We start from the raw sequence: 23,240 nt of genomic DNA, 5'->3' as shown, positions 1-23,240 counted from the left end.
AAACAGAATGTACTAAATCTGAAAAATGTCATATAAAATGTTGCTTAAATGTGATCGACTATCTTTAATGGTTACCCCTACACTTCTTAAGGTGAATAATAAATCCTGCATATATGTGCATCTATAATTGAGGCCCATATTTAAGATTGGTTGCCAAATATATTTGCCTCATAAAATAGTCATTATTATTATCATTACCTGCACTTCATCATCCTTTCGGATTGGAATAGACCTAACACTGTATTTCTGTTTAAGTTCTTTAGACAGAGGAGCACTCATCAGCTTCCTTCTCACATGAGACGGAGCATTGAAGTGACGCTTCCTGTTCTTGCGTCGTGAAGACGATGACATCTTATTAAACTTCATCTTGACGGCCCTGAAATTTTAAAGAAATCAGTAACTTTTTACAAATAATAATCTCTTATAAAATCTTTAAATTTATTCATTTAATATCCCTTGTTCTTAACATAAATATGTAACTTGATTGGAAGTATCTAGCTCAAGTGTCAAAATGTCTTTTGTCCCCTTCTGTAGCTGGGCACTCTTGAAAATTTCTTTTAAACCAAGCAGTATTCTCCTAAAATTGACTTTACATCAAGATTTTTCAACTGCCTGCATACCAGGCTATTTTTCCCCAAATAAAAGGTGCAGACCCCTTTCCCTCTTAGAAATGAAATGACAATGGCGGCCATGTTTTTTTGATGAAACAGAATATATAATTTGTATAATCTTTGTAAAGGATCACCAAAGAAACATTTGTGTCAACTTACTTTAAAATCGGGTCAGCAGTTTCTGATAGAGATTTTTGAAGTTTCACTACATAAATATAGGGAAAAGTAACCATGTCTCCTGGGGGCCACGTTTTTTTTGACAAGCCACAATAATTTGAACAATCTTCATGCAGGGTCACCAGAGACGATTATTCTAATGCTAGCTCTGACAGCCCCTATGTGCAACTAAGTGGAACAACTTGAACAATTTTGGAAGAAGCCACCCATCCAGGCCAAGTTTCATCAGCATTCACCATATGGTTTCAGAGATGTTGTTTGAAGAAAATTGTGGACAGACGGTGAGTGATCACAACAGCTCATCCCTAGCACTTTGTGCTCAGATGAGCTAAAACAGGACTTTTTCTAGGGTTTTTGGGAAAAAGGCCCCTGGTCAATTGGTAATTTTTTACGCGGTAAATTGCCAAAATTGGGAACTGTATCGACAAATCAGGGGGCTCATTAGACTTTAAAATTCAAGAGTCAATGACCCTTGAAGCCAAAATTTCAAGAATCAAAATGAAATTCTCAAGAGTCAATGTCCAAACTTCAAGAGTCAACCACTGTGAACGCATTGTACTGTACACAGGTTTGAACTTCGGATTCATAAGTACATTTTTGTACTTAACCACAACTAACTCCAAAATTAAAATGGCTTTTCTGAGCCATTGTTTTTAACGCAGTAAGTTGTCAAAATTGGGAAAATGTATCAACAAATAAAGCGAGTTTTTAACATTTAATTATGTTCATTTAAAACTTCAGTTTCAAGTATTCAAATGAATTGTGTTAAGTATCAAGTACAAATTTAAAGTATCCCCTTGTGCAATTTTGAGAATTTATTTTTTCAGGATTATTTTCCAAGTTGCTGATACTATATAATATTGCAAAAATACAATACAGTAACTCTTCATTAATGGCATGTTTAAATTTTGTTTTCATATTCGCCACAATTATAACTGAATTTTCTAAAAAGTAGAGTGGCAAAGTGCGTGTATGTTTGAGTGAAAAAGAAAACTGGGTCGCGAAAATATGTGAAAATTGACTTTAATAGTGTAAGAACTATCTGTCAACATGTTTTGAGTACTTTAACCAAAAAATATTGATGTACTTACGCATTTTGAGGTTTTTGCATACAAATCATACAATTTTTTTAGCAAAATCTTGTATTTAATTTTTGCCGAGGTTACAGACTAAAAATAAAGATAGTTGGTTTTTCCAAAATTTTGTTTAATTTCCTTGGCAAACAAAACTTGCTATGCAAGAATTATATTTGAATAACAAAAAATAACTGATTTCAGTTGGGAATTTTTTCTTTGGATTGGGAATTTTTTGCTCCATATTGGGAAAAATGGAACATATTTGGCATTGGAAATGGGGCCGAATATCGGCACCGGGAGACAGGTCGAGAAAGCCCTGAACTTTTCATAGAATGGCTTGATGTTTGTGCCCGTTAATATTTTACAGAGGAACAATTATATTTTTTATAACAATATGCCATAATTGTTACTGTTGATAATAAATTATTATAAAATCAAAATTATTCCTACTCATCGATCAAGTTGGTCCCAACAGAATGGCAACCATAAGAAAAGTTTTTTCCTTATGTAAGTCTTTGTAAAAACTTGTGACCCCCAGGGCGGGGCCTCTTTTTACCCAAGGGGCACAATTTTAACAATCTTCATTGAGGACCATTAGATGATGTCACATGCCAAATATCAAGGCTCTATGCCTTGCGGTTTTGGACAAGAAGATTTTTAATGTTTTTCCTTTCAGTTGCCATGGCAACCAGAGTTCTGCATGGAATTCAGTTCTTTGAACAATTTTGAAAGGGGGCCACATAAGGATCATTCCTGTGAAGTTTAGTGTAATTCTGCCCAGTGGTTTTCAAGAAGATTTTTTTAGAAAATGCTGACGGACGGACGACACATGTCGCACAACTGACGACAGACATTGAGCGGTCACAAAACTTGAAAAGCTCACCATGAGCTAAAAAGAAACAAGAGGGCCATGAAGGCCCTGTATCGCTCACCTGACCTATTGACCTAAAGATCATCAAGATCAACATTCTGACCAAGTTTCATTAAGATATGGTCATAAATGTAGCCTCTAAAGTGTTAACTAGCTTTTCCTTTGATTTGACACGGTGACCTAGTTTTTGCCCCCACATGACCCAGATTCGAACTTGACCTAAAGATCATCAAGATTAACATTCTGATTAAGTTTCATGAAGATACAGTCATAAATCTGGCCTCTAGAGTCTTAACAAGTTTTTCCTTTGATTTGACCTAGTGACCTAGTTTTTTAACACACCTGACCCAGATTTAAACTTGACCTATAGATCATCAAGATTAACATTCTGACCAAGTTTCATTAAGATATGGTCATAAATGTGGCCTCTAAAGTGTTAACTAACTATTCCTTTTATTTGACCCCCGTGACCTAGTTTTTGACCCGACATGACCCAGATTCGAACTTGACCTAAAGACCATTAAGTTTAACATTCTGACTAAGTTTCATGAAGATATAGTCAACAAGAGCACCGTCTTGCGGGTGCTGACGCTCATCTGATTTTTTTTGTATAATAGAAATATTGTCCTACCCATGATTTTCTAAGTCTAAAAAGGGCCATCACTCTTGCAAAAAGCAGGATAGAGTTATGTTTCTTGATGTACAGTGTCCACTTATGATGGTGAAAGACTGTTGCAAGTTTTAAAGCAATAGCTTTGATAGTTTATGAGAAAAGTAGACTTAAACATAATATTCAACCAAGAAAATGATTTTTCTAAGTCCAAAAGGGGCAATAATTATTGCAAAAAGCAGGATAGAGTTATGTTTCTTGATGTACAGGGTCAGCTTATGATGGTGAACAAGAGTTGCAAGTTTTAAAGCAATAGCTTTGATAGTTTAAGAGAAAAAGTTGACCTAAACATAAAACTTAACCAAGAAATCTGATATTTTCTAAGTCCAAAAGAAGCCATAAATCTTGCAAAAAGCAGGATGGAGTTATGTTTCTTGCTGTACAGGGTCAGCTTATGATGGTGAACAAGTGTTGCAAGTTTTAAAGGAATAGCTTTGATAGTTTAGGAAAAAAGCTGACCTAAACATAAACTTAACCAAGAAAACTGATTTTCTAAGTCCAAAAGGGGCAATAATTCTTGCAAAAAGCAAGATGGAGTTATGTTTCTTGATGTACAGGGTCTGCTTATGATGGTGAACAAGTATTCCAAGTTTCAAAGCAAAAGCTTTGATAGTTTAGGAGAAAAGTTGACCTAAACATAAAACTTAACCAGGCAACGCCGACGCCGACGCCGACGCCGACAACCGCTCAAGTGATGACAATAACTCATCATTTTTTTTCAAAAAATCAGATGAGCTAAAAATGTGGCCTCTAGAGTGTTAACAAGCTTTTCCTTTGATATGACCTAGTGACCTAGTTTTTGACTCCATCTGACCCAGATTTAAACTTGACCTAAAGATTATCAAGATTAACATTCTGACCAAGTTTCATTAAGATATGGTCATAAACGTGGCCTCTACAGTGTTAATTAGCTTTTCCTTTGATTTGACCCGGTGACCTAGTTTTTGACCCGACATGACCCAGATTCAAAATTGCCCTAAAGATCATCAAGTTTAACATTCTGACTAAGTTTCATGAAGATATAGTCATAAATGTGGCCTCTAGAGTGTTAACAAGCTTTTCCTTTGATATGACCTAGTGACCTAGTTTTTGACCCCACCTAACCCAGATTTGAACTTTAGCTATAGATCATCAAGATTTGACCAAGTTTCATTAAGGTATGGTCATAAATGTGGCCTCTAGTGTAAACTAGTTTTTCATTTGATTTGGCTTGGTGACCTAGTTTTTTATCCTACATGACCCAGATTCAAACTGGACCTTAAGATCATCAATATTAACAATCTGACCAAGTTTCATGAAGATACAGTCATAAATGCGGCTTCAACAGTGTTAACAAGCTTTTCCTTTGATTTGACCTGGTGACCTAGTTTATGATCCCAGATAACCAAATATCGAACTCGTCCAAGATTTTATTAAGGGTAACATTCTGACCAAGTTTCATTAAGATTGGGCCAAAAATGTGACCTCTAGAGTATTAACAAGCTTTTTCTTTGATTTGACCTGGTGACCTAGTTTTTGACCCCAGATGACCCAATATCGAACTCGTCCAAGATTTTATTGAGGGTAACATCCTGACCAAGGTTTCATTAAAAATTGGGCCAAAATTGTGACCTCTAGAGTGTTAACAAGCTTTTCCTTTGATTTGACCTGATGACCTAGTTTTTGACCCCAGATGACTTAATATCGAACTCGTCCAAGATTTTATTGGGGGTAACATTCTGACCAAGTTTCATTAAGATTGGGCCAAAAATGTGACCTCTAGAGTGTTAACAAGCTTTTCCTTTGATTTGACCTGATGACCTAGTTTTTGACCCCAGATGACCCAATATTGAACTCGTCCAAGATTTTATTGAGGGTAACATTCTGACCAAGTTTCATTAAGATTGGGTCAAAAATGTGACCTCTAGAGTGTTAACAGTCAAATTGTTGACGACGGACGGACGGACGGACGACGATGGACGCCGGACACAGGGTGATCACTAAAGCTCACCTTTGAGCACTTCGTGCTCAGGTGAGCTAAAAAAGAGAAAATTTTCTATTTAACTGGTTTCTATTATCATAATTAATATGATTAACTGTGTAACGGAAATATTTTAGTTATAATTAATTCTCCTAATCTTTATGCTGTAGTAAGTATATTTAGAATATAAATTTTGCCAAACTGAGTTTTAATTTTAATGCAGTCTAAGAATCATAACTAACTGATATATCATTCACGAATTATGGATTATCATTAATGCAAACAATTGTGTTAATAACTTAAAGAACATTAAACTTCTTAAGAAGAATCTGTAATACCAGGTATTTCCATAAATTTACACAACACTAATTAGGCCTAGGTCAAGATCAGCAGCTTTCCCACAGGTTTTACTTTTTTTTCTGTATTATCTTTTTCATGCCTCATTTTTTATTTTCTTAGAACTTTGCATCTAGTGATGGGCCGATTAGCGGATATAATCGATTGACGGCTAGAAAAGCCCAACCGATTCCGATGATTGATTATGCTTTCTCTGAGTCGATAGCGGGTACGAATCTAAACGAGTATGAACGAAGGTTCCGAAGGGAAATACGATGGGTGAGAATTTGAAATGTGCGAAATATGGACTACCTGAATGCATAGCGGATAAAACAGAAGTATGTCGACAATCAAACGTTAGTATTTCGTTTCAGTTATCCAATGAAAATGGATTTAACATCTTACAGTTAGGCACAGCTGTTAACATGGCGGCGTCCATAGTGTCAATAATGGGGCAAAAAATTAGCGAAACTTTGATAAATCTTCGTATTTTACAACGGTATGTCGAGGGAATTTATCTGTTGAAACTAAACAATAATGCTGTCAGTAATGTATAAATATGTACTGTTACAGGGTTACTTCCCTTGCTCTTTTATGACTGTGCTTTTCCTTTACAGCTGTTTTATTCTATTTTATTCTATTATCATTTGTTTGCCGGGAAATAGCTTTAAGCTAATGTTAACTGTTAAATTCATATCAGACGTTAAGGTTCTTGTCAAGTCTTGAAACCACCCCTTGGGTGAATTTTTGTTTTAACCCCTTCTGAACAATTCTGTATATGTTATGAATATTACGGGTCTGTCAGGTATGATTTCCAAAATGAAAATTTACCCGAGGGGTGGTCTCAAAGGTTTTTACATGATCCTTAAATAAAGTTTCTTGTATCTTCTATCTTGTAACACAACTTCTTAAATTTTTTTTATAGGGCAATGATGTTGATTTATCTTTAGGCTAATTTCATATTGGTTTCCTATTAATTGTGATGTCCATTTTCTCTTCAAAAAGACGTTTTAAAAGAAAATTTTAAGTTTGCTATGAAGCATGAATAATGTCACGTCTGACTTGATGTTGCAACATCATCCAAATGCACTGATGCCATGAGATTGAGCATGATGTTATGCAGGATTAATGTGTATTTTTTAAAAAACAACAACTATGTAACACATGAACTGAAAAGAAACTTTGCATTCCCGTATTCAGAAATTTGTATAAGAGAGCTTATACAAATTTACAGCAAACATATGATCGTTGAGGTGAATAACGCCGAGTGTAGGTATGTACCAAAGGGGGTATACTGGACAGTTTTAGATATTAGGATGTATGTAAATACCTCTGGTGCATTTTGGAACTAGATTCTGAGCACCCAAATATCACTATTATCTTTAAATCATGAATACTATTTTCCATCACTAGTCCCTTGACACATTTGAAGAATGATTAGCTCCAATTCATTTAAACCAAACATTTTAAAACGTTTGTCTTTGTTCATAATTTTCATAACAAGAGCAAAACCGTCAGGCTTAGTATCCTGGCATCATGACATTGTGGTCACAAGCAAAAGTTTACGCACGGACGGACGGACGACGGACGCCGCGTGATCACAAAAGCTCACCTTGTCAATTTGTGACAGGTGAGCTAAAAAATACATGTTTTTATTTTCGTTGAGTTCATAGTAGCACATTTTATCAGTGACCTTAGTGTTTCCTGCAGACTCTTAAAGGGGCATGGTGCTTCCCTTGAAAAAGGGCACTTTTAACGCGCGGTTTGGCATTGAAAGGGCATTCGTCCAAGAACACTAAGTCTTGCCGGCGTCATTTTACAGGCGCCATTTTACATACTATTTTCACATTGCATTTGAGAATCTTTCATATCTCAGATATGGGACAGATATTTTGTGTTATTCTTTAGGTAATGCCTACCATGTTGTGAAAGAGCTTTTCTTTCTTTTATTCAAAGATGACACTGATGATTCGTACTTTCAAACATTCTAATTCTGTTATCCTAATGAAGTGTTGGCTTGCATTTTCAGAGACAGATATCAGGTGATAATTAATAAGCGACAAGTTTTATTGAACAACTATCAATGCGCAACTTTATTTTGTCAATCATCACATATCATTTCACCATTTATTTACGTTAAGAGCATAGGCAGTTCGTCAAATCTACATGTAATCAATGACTGTGTACCTATATCGCTGATTAAACCCATTGTTCTTCGTTGTCAGTAAGATTTAGACGACAAATCGACATGGAAAGTTATATTTTTCTAGTGTTTTGAGCATGCGAAAACGAAAGTAGAATGTGACGTAAAAAGTACATGCTGTGAAATTTGCTAGATTAGATCGTCTGCTAGGGCTGTCATTGATTGGGTCTTAGGCGTATCGACGATACCGATATATCAGAAGACAAATATCGACGATACATCGATATATTGATTATTAAGTTAGATTAACGACCTATTTGTTCATATGCATACAATATACCTTCCTGTAAATGCTATTTTAAGTTTTATTGCCTACTTTCCATATTTCTGTTTGATTGTGTTGTATTTGTATTTATGAAATAAAAGAAATACATAAAAACAAGAGATCACAGAGTGATCTTGGCGCCCACCAATGCGCCATTTTTGAGTATTCCAAATTTCAAGACTTACTGACCAGCTCAAGGTCAAATTTCAGTTCCGTACACAACACTGTGCATGTGGTCCAAATTCGAAAGCTGTAGCTTGAGAAATGTGAAAGTAGGTCACTAGATCAATTTCAAGGACAAAGTTCTTTGTACACAAAACTATGCATGTGCATCAAGTTTGAAGGCTGTAGTTTGAGAAATTTGAAAGAAGGTCACTAGGTCAATCTTAAGGTCAAAGTTTATTTCGGTACACAAAACTATGCAAGTGGTCCAAATTTGAAGGCTGTAGCTCGAAAAATGTGAAAGTAGGTCACTAGGTCAATGTCAAGGTCAAAGTTTGTTTCGGTACACAATCCTATAGATGCATGTGGCTGTAGCTCGAGAAATGTGAAAGTAGGTCATCAGGTCAAAATCAAGGTCAAATTTTATTTCGGAACACAGAACTATGCATGTGGTCCAAATTTGAAGCCTGTACCTTAAAAAATGTGAAAGTAGGTCACTAGGTCAATGTAAAGGTCAAGGTTGTTTCGGTACACAAAACTATGCATGTGGTCCAAATTTGAAGGCTGTAGCTTGAGAAATGTGAAAGTAGGTCACTAGGTCAAAATCAAGGTCAAATTTCATTTCGGAACACGAAACTATGCATGTGGTCCAAATTTGAAGCCTGTACCTTCAAAAATGTGAAAGTAGGTCACTAGGTCAATGTCAAGGCCAAAGTTCTTTTCAGTGCACAAAACTATGCATGTGGTCCAAATTTGAAGGCTGTAGCTACAGAAATGTGAAAGTAGGTCACTAGGTCAAAATCAAGGTCAACTCATGTCAAGGTTCATCTTGCCACTCAAAACCATACATGTGGTCCAAATTTGAATGTTGTAGGTTATTGACAAGAAGATTTTAAAAGCTTTTCCCTATATAAGTCTATATGAACCATGTGACCCCAAGGGCGGGGCTATATTTGACCCTAGGGGGATAATTTGAACAAGACTGGTAGAGAACCACTAGATGATGCTACATTACAAATGCCAAAGCCCTAGGCTTTGTGGTTTGGACAAAAGATTTTCAAAGTTTTTCCTTATATAAGTCTATGTAAACCATGTGACCCCCAGGGCGGGGCCATATCTGACCCTAGGGGGATAATTTGAACAATCTTAGTAGAAGACCACTAGATGATGTCACATACAAAATATCAAAGCCCTAGGCCCTGTGGTTTTGAACAAGAGGTTTTTCAAAGTTTTTCACTATATAAGTCTATATAAACCAAGTGACCCCCAGGGCGGGGCCATATTAGACCCCAGGGAAATAATTTGAATCATCTTGGTAGAGGACCACTAGATGATGCTTCATACCAAATATCAAAGCCCTAGGCTCTGTGGTTTTGGACAAGAAGATTTTCAAAGTTTTTCCCTATATAAATCTATGTAAATTATAGAAATAAACAAAGGGCCATAACTCACTAAAAAATTGTTGAACCAGTCTGATTTTCAGGGGGACACAACTAGGGTACCAATACATCATTCTGACAAAGTTTGGTCAAAATCCCCCTGGTAGTTTCTGAGGAGATGCGATAACGAGAAATTGTTAACGGACGGAAGGACGGACGGACTGACTGACGGACGGACGGACGGAAGGACGACGGACCACGGACGCAGAGTGATTTGAATAGCCCACCATCTGATGATGGTGGGCTAATTAATAACATCTTTCATTTTTATTTTGCCTTCACTCCTTTTTTGCATTTATCCAAATTTACAACTTTTTGAACTTTAGTTGTTTTTTAGGGTCTGAGTGTTTATTTGGGTAGTTTTTTTCTCTCTGTAAAATATCGATTTTTGAAAATGGGAATCGATAATCGATCGACAAAAAAATATCGTTGATACATCGATATCGTTTCTATCGATGACAGCCCTATCGTCTGCCACTATTTTTATCACTCCCTCGTTGCTCGGAAGTTTCTGCGATACATACAACGACTGACTATGAATTATTTTCCATCTAATCATACAGTATTCAATAATATAAATGTGAAAACCTATGGTTCATTGCTAGTAATAACTCAAAATTTCGGCTTGCTTGACGCATGCGGTCGTGCACTTTCAACTTAAATTTCGGCATTATAAAATCATTTTGACAAATTATTAACGAAAACAAAACTAGGGCCTTGCATTTTTAGTTATTCATTTAAATCTCGATCAGTTTTTATAACTTAATCGCTAAGTTATCGGTTATTTTCATACCGATGTACGTTTTCAAAATTTCAAGATGGCGGCGACTTCTGCATCGGCGCGTTATGAATGTGCTTTGGAAAGTACGACTTCGTAATTATAAATCAAGACATCGGTAAATTTTAATGAATTTGTTATCATTCTAAAGCTTAAACGTTCATCTTATTATTTTTATAAATAATATCCATAAAGGAATAAAATAAATCTTGTAGATAAAATCGATATAAAATATTTTGAGTCTGGTCAATTTTCATGGGTTGGTCGGCGATCGGGCAAAGGGCAAACATTCAATATTTTATTTTTAAAGGCCTAATGAGCGCATCGAAAATGTGCGACAATCAATCTACATTTTAAATGATTACAACCTTTTAAAATAATTATTGTTTAACTGACCGTTTTCAATCATGTCTTCCGTAAAAAAGACTACATGTAGCTTCACAGTCGACATTCTAAAAACAACAAATTTTCATCTACTGTTCCCAATTAAAGTGTCATAAAACAGTAATTGATTGCATAATCCTATCAGTTCTTAATCAGGGTCATTCACGGTTGATGCACCCACGTGCCGACCTGTTGATCAAAGCCGCTAATTGACGGTACAATACACGGAACATGTCCCGCGGACATTGGCTATCCAGACTGGTTTTGAAAGGGCACTTTTCAAGATAAATACAAAAGCCTGATAAAATAAAAGGGCACATGGCGCAAACGGGCAGCTTGAAGGGCACCTTGGCGGCACTTCAAACAGGGCATGGCGCTGCGCCATGTTAAAAAGGCCTGCAGGAAACACTAGACCTACTTTCTAGTTCCAGGAAGCACCCGTCATATATTCCCGAGCTATATTTAGAAACCGGTCACACATTAAACCGGAATCCACCTAAAAAACACTTTCCATAACCGGAATACACCTTAATTTTTTAAGTTAAAGGTATTTTTGAAGGGTTTTTGATATAATTCAATCATATATATCATAAATAATTAACATACGAAAGGAAAATAAAATACGTTTACGCAAAATGATTTTATACGAGAATGAAGTTCGGCGACCGCGCGGGAAATTTCCATAACCGAAATACACCTGTATTTTATAAATAAATGGTATTTTTGTAGGGTTTATTGCAGAAATCATTCGTGTATAATATAAATGATAAGTTTACAAAAGGAAAATAAAATACTTTAACGCAAAACGATTTTATACGAGATTTGAATTTAGCGAGCGCACGGGAAGTTTCCATAACATAAATGCACTCGTCCTTTTTTAAAAAATAAATAGTATTCTCTTAAATAAACACTTTTATCATTTTTTGTAAGTTGTAGAACCATGTTCAATCAGATAAAATATGAATGAATATTTGAGAGAAGTTTATTAAAATTTAATTCTGTATACGAGATTATAACTTTACGATCTTACGGAAATTTTTTACGCTTACGTCGCTATGACTAGATACCGGAATGTTGATTATTAAAATTTATTTAATTGTTTCTTCAAATAATAAGAAAATAATTTAAGATGAAAACATATCAATATTCGATTTTAAAGGAATCATAAACAAAATACGGGTCCCGACATAAACCGCGCGGATCGGAAAGGGCTTAACATGATCGGAAAGGGCATGTCACATGTTTATTATTGAAACTTATTTAATTGTTTCTTCATATTTCGTTTAACAAATAAAAAAGAAAATTAATTAAGAAAAAATATCAATATTCAATTTTTAAATGAATTATACACAAAACACATGTCAGTGCATAAACCGCGCTGATCGGAAAGAACCGGCCGTACGTTTATTATTGGAACTAATTGAATTATTTCTTCATGTTTAATTTGATAATTTAAGAAGAAAATAAATTACGAAAAATCAGTTTTCAAAAGAATTATATTATGTTTAATATATAAATATAAAAACGTTTACTGCGCTTATTTCCAAAGCACAGTTAATATCATTTGAATAATATTATTATATGCAGCGTAACAAACACGTGCCTCTGATTAGTCCTGATAGAGTTTGATTGGATTATCACACCTATTGATTATATCAATTAATCAGTATATTTGTAAGCACACACATGCGACATGTGACAAATAATGTCTGACAAGGTATGTGCAGTTAAATATGATAAGCTTTTATTTAATTTCATACTTGTCGTTATAATTGCAAATTGAACAAGAGCACCGCCTTGCGGGTGCTGACGCTCATCTGATTTTTTTTGTATAATAGAAATATTGTCCTACCCATGATTTTCTAAGTCTAAAAAGGGCCATCATTCTTGCAAAAAGCAGGATAGAGTTATGTTTTTTGATGTACAGTGTCCACTTATGATGGTGAAAAACTGTTGAAAGTTTTAAAGCAATAGCTTTGATAGTTTATGAGAAAAGTTGACTTAAACATAATACTCAACCAAGAAAATGATTTTCTAAGTCCAAAAGGGGCAATAATTATTGCAAAAATCAGGATGGAGTTACGCTGCTTGCTGTACAGGGTCAGCTTATGATGGTGAACAAGTGTTGCAAGTTTCAAAGCAATAGCTTTGATAGTTTAAGAGAAAAAGTTGACCTAAACATAAAACTTAACCAAGAAATCTGATATTTTCTAAGTCCAAAAGGGGCCATAAATCTTGCAAAAAGCAGGATGGAGTTATGTTTCTTGCTGTACAGGGTCAACTTATGATGGTGAACAAGTGCTGCAAGTTTTAAAGCAATAGCTTTGATAGTTTAGGATAAAAGCTGACCTAAACATAAAACTTAACCAAGAAAACTGATTTTCTAAGTCCAAAAGGGGCAATAAATCTCGCAAAAAGCAAGATGGAGTTATGTTTCTTGCTGTACAGGGTCAGCTTATGATGGTGAACAAGTATTCCAAGTTTCAAAGCAATAGCTTTGACAGTTTGGGAGAAAAGTTGACCTAAACATAAAACTTAACCAAGAAATCTGATATTTTGTAAGTACAAAAGGGGCCATAAATCTTGCAAAAAGCAAGATGGAGTTATGTTTCTTGCTATACAGGGTCAGCTTATGATGGTGAACAAGTATTCCAAGTTTCAAAGCAATAGCTTTGATAGTTTAGGAGAAAAGCTGACCTAAACATAAAACTTAACCAGGCAACGCCGACGCAGACGCCGACGCCGACGCCGACAACCGCTCAAGTGATGACAATAACTCATCATTTTTTTTCAAAAAATCAGATGAGCTAAAAATTGAAGAAAAACAGGTACATTCAGTATATTTTTTTATTTTTCATGTACTTTAACGTATCAATACTAATTCAATGTTTTGCTAAAACAGCGATGTATTGTAGATTTAAACATTTACCCGGGAGTCGTAAAGATACAAAACATCATGCTGGTAATTTTCCATTCCACGAGCACGTGCGACCTATCGTAATATCTAATTTACATCGCTCGACGTTACTTTTGTTAATCAACACGTACAAAAAACGCGCGTAGTGCATTTATTTTTTAATATTATCGCTTCAAGTTTTTAGCACCGCTTAAGAAGTAATACAATTTGAATTCTATAACGATTTTAATAAGATATCGACAGTAATGTAGGGAAAATTCTATAAAAACGGTCGAATTTTCACATGATTATTTGTAAAACTTCAAACAGCGCGATCTTAATTACTTATTTCTTTCTAAAAGTAAATAAATGATACGTACTATGGCCATAAAATTCAGACTTTTGACCAGAAAGTACAAAGAACAGAATAAAAAAATCTTAAATAATGAAAAAGCGACAGCAATTTAAATAAATGGAGTAAAACGATTTTTTGGCAAACAGAAACAGATTTCTGTTAGTGTGGCATAATAGGTTACGTGACCTCGTGAACGTAAATAGAAATGTGGTTTTAAATGAAGCAATATGATGTCGTTGCGGTTTTAAATGCATCTTTGTACATGTATATTTTTGACACGACACTTTACTTTTAAGATATTCTTCTTAAACAATAATGTAAATTCCTTGAGGGCAAATAGGTCATAGAGGTAGGATATCCGCTATTATCGTTTGACACATTTACCTGTCAGTTTATGCACATTCGCTTTTAATAACAAATTGAAGGAGCTGATATGGTTACACTATATTTCATAAAGGAATATTATATTATAGCATAAAAAGACTATTTTGAAATAATTTGAACCAAAAAGTCGAAACTTGAAAGAAATTTACCGACCTAAGTAAAATCTAACAAAATTATGGCGATTGTGGTTCATCCACGAGTGCGCAAATTTCCCGTGCGCTCAACAAATTTGCAACCTCCTATAAAACGTTATGCGCATTTTAATTTCCTTTTGTAAATTAATTATTTATTTTAGATATGATTGATTTCTATCATAAACCCTAAAAATATGATTTATTTAAGAAATACGGGTGTACATTAGAGAATTTTAGGGCATGGAAATTCATTTACGAATACGAAAATATCCAGTACCTTTGTCGATTTTCAATCATGTACAAAACGTAATGCGCAAAAGTATTTTAATTTCATTTTGAAAATTAATTATTTATGATATATATTTTTGAATTCAATCATAAACCACTTCAAAAATAGCATTTGTAGAAGAAATACGGGCGTATTTCGGTTTAATATGGTAATTTCCCGCGCGGTCGTCGAATTTCAATCTCCTATAAAATCGTTTTGCGTGAACGTATTGTATTTTTCTTTGGTATGTTGATTATTTATGCTATATATGATTGAATTATATCAAAAAACCTTCAAAAATACCTTTAATTAAAAAAATACAAGTGTATTCCGGTTATAGAAAGTGTATTCCGGTGTATTCCGGTTTTTAGGTGGATTCCGGTTTAATGTGTGACCCTTTAGAAACTGATATTTTTACCATTTCTGTTAAAATCACTGTTGTGAAACTGTGTCACTGCAAAAAGTATATAATTTTGAAATATCACCTGTTTTACAAAAATAGCATTTTTCATTATTTTGTTAATATTTCTAAACTAAAACAATGGGTATGCACAAATGATATGGTTGCCCAGCAACTTATCTGACAATTGAAGTAATTCGAAAACCCCAAATTGCTACATATTTTTCAAAACCTACCGATATCAATATCAAAAGGCTATAGACTAAACTTCTTTTAAAAGTTAACACTTTTCCTGAGTCCTCTAAAATATTTCCTTTACAGATAGCCCTGATTTATATCTGAGAAAATAAATGTGTTTCAGTTCTTTCACGTAACGCCTATTGCTACTTTACGCAGTCCACATCTCTTACAGTTGAAATCAGGCAGATTGATGTCATCTTGGTTTATTTTGATTGACTTCTGATGTAGAACTTTTGATAGCAGTAATGATGCTTGATGGAAGATTTATGGATATATACCAATTTTTAAACCATGTTAAGTTACATTAAGATTTTCTAACTTAATTACATAATTTGAAATCAAACTGAAACTGTCTTGCTTCGACTCTAGGTAAATTGTTTATTTTTTCATTTTTAAAACAGCAGACACAATGTTTACACCCTTGTGTATTTACTTGTGAGGATTATGTTGCATGCAAAAATATACTGGCCATTTCCATAATAGCTCGAGAACACATGACGTCGGGATACTGTCAAAACTGAAAATATCAAAATGAAAACTTATGCAGAAAGAAGAAAGAATCGGTATGAACAGGTTTTCCCATTAGATAGGCAGAGCCTAATTTCATATTATTTGTTATTTTATGTGCCAGGATTTTTTTCCAGCCGTTTTAAAAGCCGTTATTCGGCTATATTCCCAATGCCAAAAAGTATGTATTTTTCCCAAAATGAGTGCAAAAATTCCCAATCTACATTCTACAAAAAAAATTCATCAAAATTAAACAAACATTGACCAAATTATGGACAATTTTGTAATGGAAGTAATTGTTAAAGAGGTTGTACAATGTGAAACAAGTGTATGAGAAAGAGCTTAAACACATCCTTGCTATAGCCTATTTTATAGAAGGGGGGTCTTTTTTCATATACAGACTTTTCGTGGCTTTTGGATAGAATTTCAGGCTCCTGTGTATGTACAGAGGCATTTCCTTTCAGTTCTGGTGCCAGTGATCCTATGGGACTAAGTATTTCCCAATTTTGAACATTTACGCGTCGAAATTCCCAATTTTGGGGGTATAGGTTGTTCCCAAATTTGCTACAAAAAACTCTGTGTGCCCTCTCAGGCCATGACAGCAAAGGTCGAAGGCTAATCTGCCTATAAAACCTGTACTTTAAAAAAAACAGCAAAGCTGATGTCAATGGCTTTCGATAACTAAAATGTTTGTAACCTGTCTGTTATGGCCTGAAACCGGAAAAGGAAGAAACCGGGCGCAAAGTGCAAACAAGTAAAAATTCTGTTTATTTTTTGTCTTTGATTTTAAATGAAATGTTTCAAACATTTTGTTCTTTGATATAAATGGGTTCTTATTTTGTTATTACACTTAAGGTAGATACGAATTTAATTATTAGGCAGTTATCTGTTGTGCATTGCCAATTACATTTCCGGTATAAGCGGCCATAATCAAAGAACGACAACTCAATTTCCTTAACGTTTTCTATTGATAATACACACAGAGCTATGCCAAGGAGTCGAAGTAGAAGTAGATCTCCGAAAAGAGGTATAGTTCTTCTCCAGTTAATTTTGTAATCAGTATAGATGTCCAGGAAAAAATATCTCTACTATCATCTATTCCCATAGGCCATAGCCTGTTCCCCTATATAAATTTCTCGCGGTACTAGTGACACTAAATACAGTAAACAAGCAAATAGAAATATAACAGTTATTTTCTTTAATAAATAATTTAAAATAATTCATTAAGGGGACGCATATTGCTACATTCACAGTTCATACAGAAATGCGGAAGGGGTGCATATTCAAGAAATCGATGGTGGGAAAATAAAAAATATATTCCTAAACTGATAATACTGATGGACACCTGTAATATTCAGTACTTTGTGGATAAGGATGCGGTACAATGAATGTAATAGCACATTTTCAGATTACAGGTATCACTACGTCACACTCAATGTGGTCATCCCTATTACTAGTAACAAACACACGTGGCAGAGAGATTTTCGGACAGTAGAATTCTGCAGCACATAGAGTTAATTACTGTAAGGATTGCATTTGCACATTCTTATCTCACAGTAAATGATGTACCTGGCCAGTGTTGCAAAATTTGTTTATATTTAAGGCACTAGTACGCATATTAACTGAGATGGTTGAATATTTGATGCATTTTGTTCATATATCTTTTAATATAATCATAAATGGAATATACATGTAATAATTGATCATGTATACATATTTATGAGACTTATTCTTTGTAAAAGAAATGCTTATAAAATGTCTTAAGAATTGGCGAAATTGGGCAGTTAAAATCAGGGTCCACGCTTCTAGGCGACGTGAGCGAAGTGGTCGCTTTTTTTCTGATGACTTCGCTCTGTTTGTACAGAAAAGCTAAAAACAAGTCGCCCTAAAATCTGGCGCCCGAGGCAGTTATCATACATGTATATATCAATCTAACAACATTTTCACTGTATTTTCAAAATTAAAACAGTTTTGAAACAACATTTTCACTGCATTTTTAAAATTAAAACAGTTTTGAAATACTTACAATTTAAATATGTTAGTATTCAAATATTTTTTAATGAATAACTGTTTTAAATGAAACAGTTCATTATACTTACTCCATTTTATTTAAGAAATAATAAATCTGTTCCTATATTTTATCAGTAAATATAATATGGGCAGGAGTTTGGATGCGTAATAGTTAAATCACGAGTGCGTAGCACTGTTGCTGCTTCCCACAAGCTTCTTTCAAAATGGCGGATTCATGCACATTTGCGATGGACTTGCTAGAAAGTATTACAGATGATTTTTCTGTGAAATGCTTGTCAAATTGTGAAAAAAATGCACCAAGAAAGCTGTCAAAGGTACCTAATTATTTTACTGAAATTACTCAAGGGTATGTACATGACATTAAAATTAACCACGGTAAAAGTTAGCGCTAAATGTTGGCGTTCTCAAAGAAAGAGTGAAAAACCGTGGACACTCACTAGATATTGTTGGCAGGAAAATTGCTTAGTCCTTACGAAGGTGCATGATTTGGCATATATAATTAATGTTAATTATTTTCTAATAGGGATGGGAACGAATATTCGGATATTCGAAAATCGGCCGAATATTCGAATATGAAAATCAAATTTGAATATTCGTAATTAGTGTATATTAAGTATAGTTTATTTAGGGAAATATAAGCATGCTATTTTTAGCTCATCTGATTTTTTGAAAAAAAATGATGAGTTATTGTCATCACTTGAGCGGTTGTCGGCGTCGGCGTCGGCGTTGCCTGGTTAAGTTTTATGTTTAGGTCAGCTTTTCTCCTAAACTATCAAAGCTATTGCTTTGAAACTTGGAATACTTGTTCACCATCATAAGCTGACCCTGTATAGCAAGAAACATAACTCCATCTTGCTTTTTGCAAGATTTATGGCCCCTTTTATACTTAGAAAATATCAGATTTCTTGGTTAAGTTTTATGTTTAGGTCAACTTTTCTCCTAAACTATCAAAGCTATTGCTTTGAAACTTGGAAATCTTGTTCACCATCATAAGCAGACCCTGTACATCAAGAAACATAACTCCATCTTGCTTTTTGCAAGAATTATTGCCCCTTTTGGACTTAGAAAATCAGTTTTCTTGGTTAAGTTTTATGTTTAGGTCAGCTTTTATCCTAAACTATCAAAGCTATTGCTTTAAAACTTGCAACACTTGTTCACCATCATAGGCTGACCCTGTACAGCAAGAAACATAACTCCATCCTGCTTTTTGCAAGATTTATGGCCCCTTTTGGACTTAGAAAATATCAGATTTCTTGGTTAAGTTTTTGTTTAGGTAAACTTTTTCTCTTAAACTATCAAAGCTATTGCTTTGAAACTTGCAACACTTGTTCACCATCATAAGCTGACCCTGTACAGCAAGCAACATAACTCCATCCTGCTTTTTGCAATAATTATTGCCCCTTTTGGACTTAGAAAAATCATTTTCTTGGTTGAATATTATGTTTAAGTCAACTTTTCTCATAAACTATCAAAGCTATTGCTTTAAAACTTGCAACAGTTTTTCACCATCATAAGTGGACACTGTACATCAAGAAACATAACTCTATCCTGCTTTTTGCAAGAATGATGGCCCTTTTTAGACTTAGAAAATCATGGGTAGGACAATATTTCTGTTATACAAAAAAAGTCAGATGAGCGTCAGCACCCGCAAGGCGGTGCTCTTGTTTCAGAATAAAACCGTTTGTTCTGTCGTGTTTGTTTATCGTATATCAAATTAATAAAGATGTCCAATTAACAAGAAAAATGCAATGCATAATTGACAGGGCTTACCGTTACGGATTAACCGTTTGCAACAAGTGTAAATGTGATGCATGTCAAAAATTGTCCAATTAACTAGAAAATTGCAGTGTATAATTGACAGGGGTCATCATTACGGATAAACAGTTTGCACCAGGCATACATGTGATATTTATTTGTCTTTTGTTCATTTTTATTGGCACCTGTTATATGTAACAAGTTTTAGATTATTTTTTTCGAAAACAATAACAAACTTGTAGATATTGGCGATCTTTTTGCAAAATTTTGTAAGAGATTTCATACCGTCCACAGAATCGGTTTTCATCCACAGCGCCCAGACAATCGGCCGTATTTGAAATAAATTTTGAAGTAGTTTATATTAAAATCAAGGAATAGTATATGATCATGTTGAAGAAGGCTTAAGTCTGCCTTTGTTTAGTTTGTCGGATTTTACACGCCGATTGAAAATTTTCAAAATGATGGCGGTAATACAACACTATGACACGTGCTTAAATTGGACGACCTGCTATTTTTAGATAAAGTTGCGACGGTCTAAATTATATTCGATTTGGATGTTTCTTCTAAAAATCTGAATTAGTTAAATATGTTCATGAATATACTGTTAGAATCGTGAAATAAAACACTAGGGTCGGCGGGTCTAACTAGGTAGGGTCAGGTTACCCGAAACAAGCATTTTTCGGTCTAATAACGTACGATGATTCACGTTTTAAACAGCGGAATATATTGTGTATATGCTAATCACTTAATAAGAATTTAAAAATTCCATTAAAACATGTCGAATATTCGAATATTGGAAACCGAATATTCGAATATTGATTTCAGTATTCGTTCCCATCCCTATTTTCTAAGCAACATTTTAAAATAGACTACGTCTTAGATTATTAAACAAATTATCTGATTAAACTATTAGGCCTACTTCAGTAGTAGATACATTAATTCCACGCTAGGCTTATCTGATAAAAATACCAAAGCTCCATGTGTTGTCACAAATGGTGTAAGTGATTTCTTATATGGGTGGTTTTCAAAATAATGAAGCAAAAGTGTGACATAGGGGTTAAAAATTCAAACTCATTTCTTATGGTGGTCACCTATTTTTTATGATAGCAAATACTTCAAATTTGAAGGAAATAACTTTAGGAAAGTGTTGAGAAATGCCAATCAGAAAATATTTCAGCCTTTAATTCGAAAGTTCAGTGAATTTCCAGTAAGATGGGTGATAAATGTTGCATGGTTTTATGACAAGGAAATATGTATAACAGTATTTTTTTCAACATAAATGATAAGTAATGGGTGTATGTGTATTGTTTGAAACTTATTTAATCATATGTTTGTGAACATTGGTTTTTAAAATCACCCTTTCTGCACAAATCTGACATGAAAATAAAACATTACCTAGAAAAGTTGTTGCTGAATGCAATATAACTAACATATAATTATAAAACCTATTTTTTTCTCACACTTCGCATGTTTATAAACCACATGCCAAATTTCAAGAATGTCCAGTAATTCTAATTTCTAGAATTGTCTACAGATGCACAGGGGACAGATACTGAAGATCAGTGTAATATTCATCCATTATTAGTTTTCTATTCATAAAAAGACTAATGGTAATCAACTTTAGACAAATACTATTAAAAAATTAGTTTATTCCACAAAATAACTACAAAATTGAAAATTTTCACTACAAAAACATGAAAATTCAACAGAATGTAATGCTTTAAATAAAAAATAAGTGACTTTAAACATAACTAACACATTGAAATCATTTAGCTTACATGAACTGCTTATTCAGAGAAGAAAAATGGCTAAATGCCATGCATGATAAAACGGAATAGTAAAATTCATACATACTTTATAATTTTACTAAAAAGGGTGCACAGGGGACAAATTGTGTCAAAATATTTATTCATAGAATATGTTCATGGTAAGTAAAATTCTTTTAACTACACAATATTTACTAGTGAACATTTACATATGTAGGTAAACTTAAGAGCTTAAGAAGCAATAAAATTGACGTTTCCACTTTCAAACTTGAAAACTGGCAACTTCAGAAAAAATGCAAACAATGAATTTTAAATTGTCCAGGGTTTCTTATATAATGCTAAATTATCAAGTAATGCCTAAATTTTGCATTCACACTGCTAAGAATATAGAACTGCCACCACAAATTACTGGAATGCTATGATAATTGATATATGTAAAAAAGGGTGCACAGGGGACATCACTTTTGTCTTTGTGAATATTTAACAGTCTGTAATATGTGAAGTTGAACGCTGCTTTTGTATCTGTTGTAACTCCCTTTCAAGGAAAATAAAGTAAAATCCTATTTTATTTAAAGAATAAAAGAAATCTGACACTTAACAACTGAAAAGGTGCACAGGGGACATTTTTAGGTGTATAGAAATTCATCAAGTTTCTGAGAAAGTCGATTTATTAAAGAAAAAAATCATACTGTGTCTTCATAGCTGAAAGGATAAACATCTTAGAAAAACATTAAGACTTTAAAAAGTAATAGGGTTATGAAATTGTAGTGTTCAACATTTTAATTTAGTATTTTTTTCACTATTTTTTGTGAAGGGGGTTCCATCACAAGATGTGAAATATTGGTAACAATAAGATGTATGTAATGAAAAAGAAGTATTTTATTTAAATGTGCAGAGTTTAAGTTACATAAAAAAGTCAAAGCTGTAACAATAAAGCATGATTTTAAAAAGTAAACCACAGTTGAAAACTATACTTCATGTAAAATGTCACACTTTTTTGGGTGCACAGGGGACAAAATTAGCTATATAATTTAATATAACTTTAAAACTGCTTGAGCCATCAAGATAAAATTGCACACATTTATTGATTACATTGATTTGGATATAATTTGCTCCAAAACACATTCTAAAACTGAACTGAATTAAAGTAAGGTGAGAGAGAAGAAAAAGCTTCATTATTTTGAAAACCACCCATATCAAAAAACATTTTCATCAGATAAAGAAATGCATTAATTAGTTCAATAGCTTTTTATTAACATTGCGTAATACCATAGCTACTGTTCTTATTTTACAAGTATGTACTGCGCTTGCGCTGCAGTTGATTGCGGACATGTCGATCAGGGCCCCAAAACAGGCTAGTTTGATCATTAGAATGTTAAAAACGGCAGGAAACGACGCAATTAAAATTTAAAAACATGGACATGACCATTTTATAACTTCAATAACTCTGACAATTCGAAATCTACAACCCTGAAACGCAGAACCGAGTGTGACGTAGACATAGAACTGATGCATGCACATATCCATAGAGTTCAAAGTACCATAGAAACCCACTTACCTGATAAAAAAGCA

General features: G+C 33.9%; 2 protein-coding genes across 3 annotated transcripts in view; one reads left to right on the top strand and one right to left on the bottom strand.

The window, feature by feature from the left end:
• LOC123546986 (60S ribosomal protein L26-like) overlaps nucleotides 1–16,920 on the bottom strand; it is a 39,430-nt gene extending 22,510 nt beyond the window's left edge. The window contains exons 1-2 of one of the 2 annotated variants that reach the window (XM_045333698.2): nucleotides 16,814–16,920; nucleotides 199–376 (exon numbers count right to left, since the gene is read on the bottom strand). In XM_045333698.2, coding sequence (XP_045189633.1) covers nucleotides 199–366 — 168 coding nt within the window. In that variant the 5' untranslated portion in view covers nucleotides 367–376; nucleotides 16,814–16,920. Of the gene's footprint in view, nucleotides 1–198; nucleotides 377–16,042; nucleotides 16,078–16,813 lie in introns of those variants that run through there. The other variant, XM_045333697.1, reaches the window with a different exon arrangement.
• A 95-nt stretch (nucleotides 16,921–17,015) lies between these two features.
• Nucleotides 17,016–23,240, top strand: part of LOC123546985 (U4/U6.U5 small nuclear ribonucleoprotein 27 kDa protein-like) — a 47,846-nt gene continuing 41,621 nt past the window's right edge. The window contains exon 1 of the mRNA XM_045333696.2: nucleotides 17,016–17,143. Within this exon, the coding sequence (XP_045189631.1) occupies nucleotides 17,104–17,143 (40 nt within the window). The 5' untranslated portion in view covers nucleotides 17,016–17,103. The remainder of the gene's footprint in view (nucleotides 17,144–23,240) is intronic.

The sequence above is a fragment of the Mercenaria mercenaria genome, chromosome 9, assembly GCF_021730395.1.
Source record: "Mercenaria mercenaria strain notata chromosome 9, MADL_Memer_1, whole genome shotgun sequence".
Taxonomy (NCBI): Eukaryota; Metazoa; Mollusca; class Bivalvia; order Venerida; family Veneridae; genus Mercenaria; species Mercenaria mercenaria.
The sequence above is the reverse complement of the archived record's forward strand: the minus strand, read 5'-3'. Positions and strand labels throughout refer to the sequence as shown.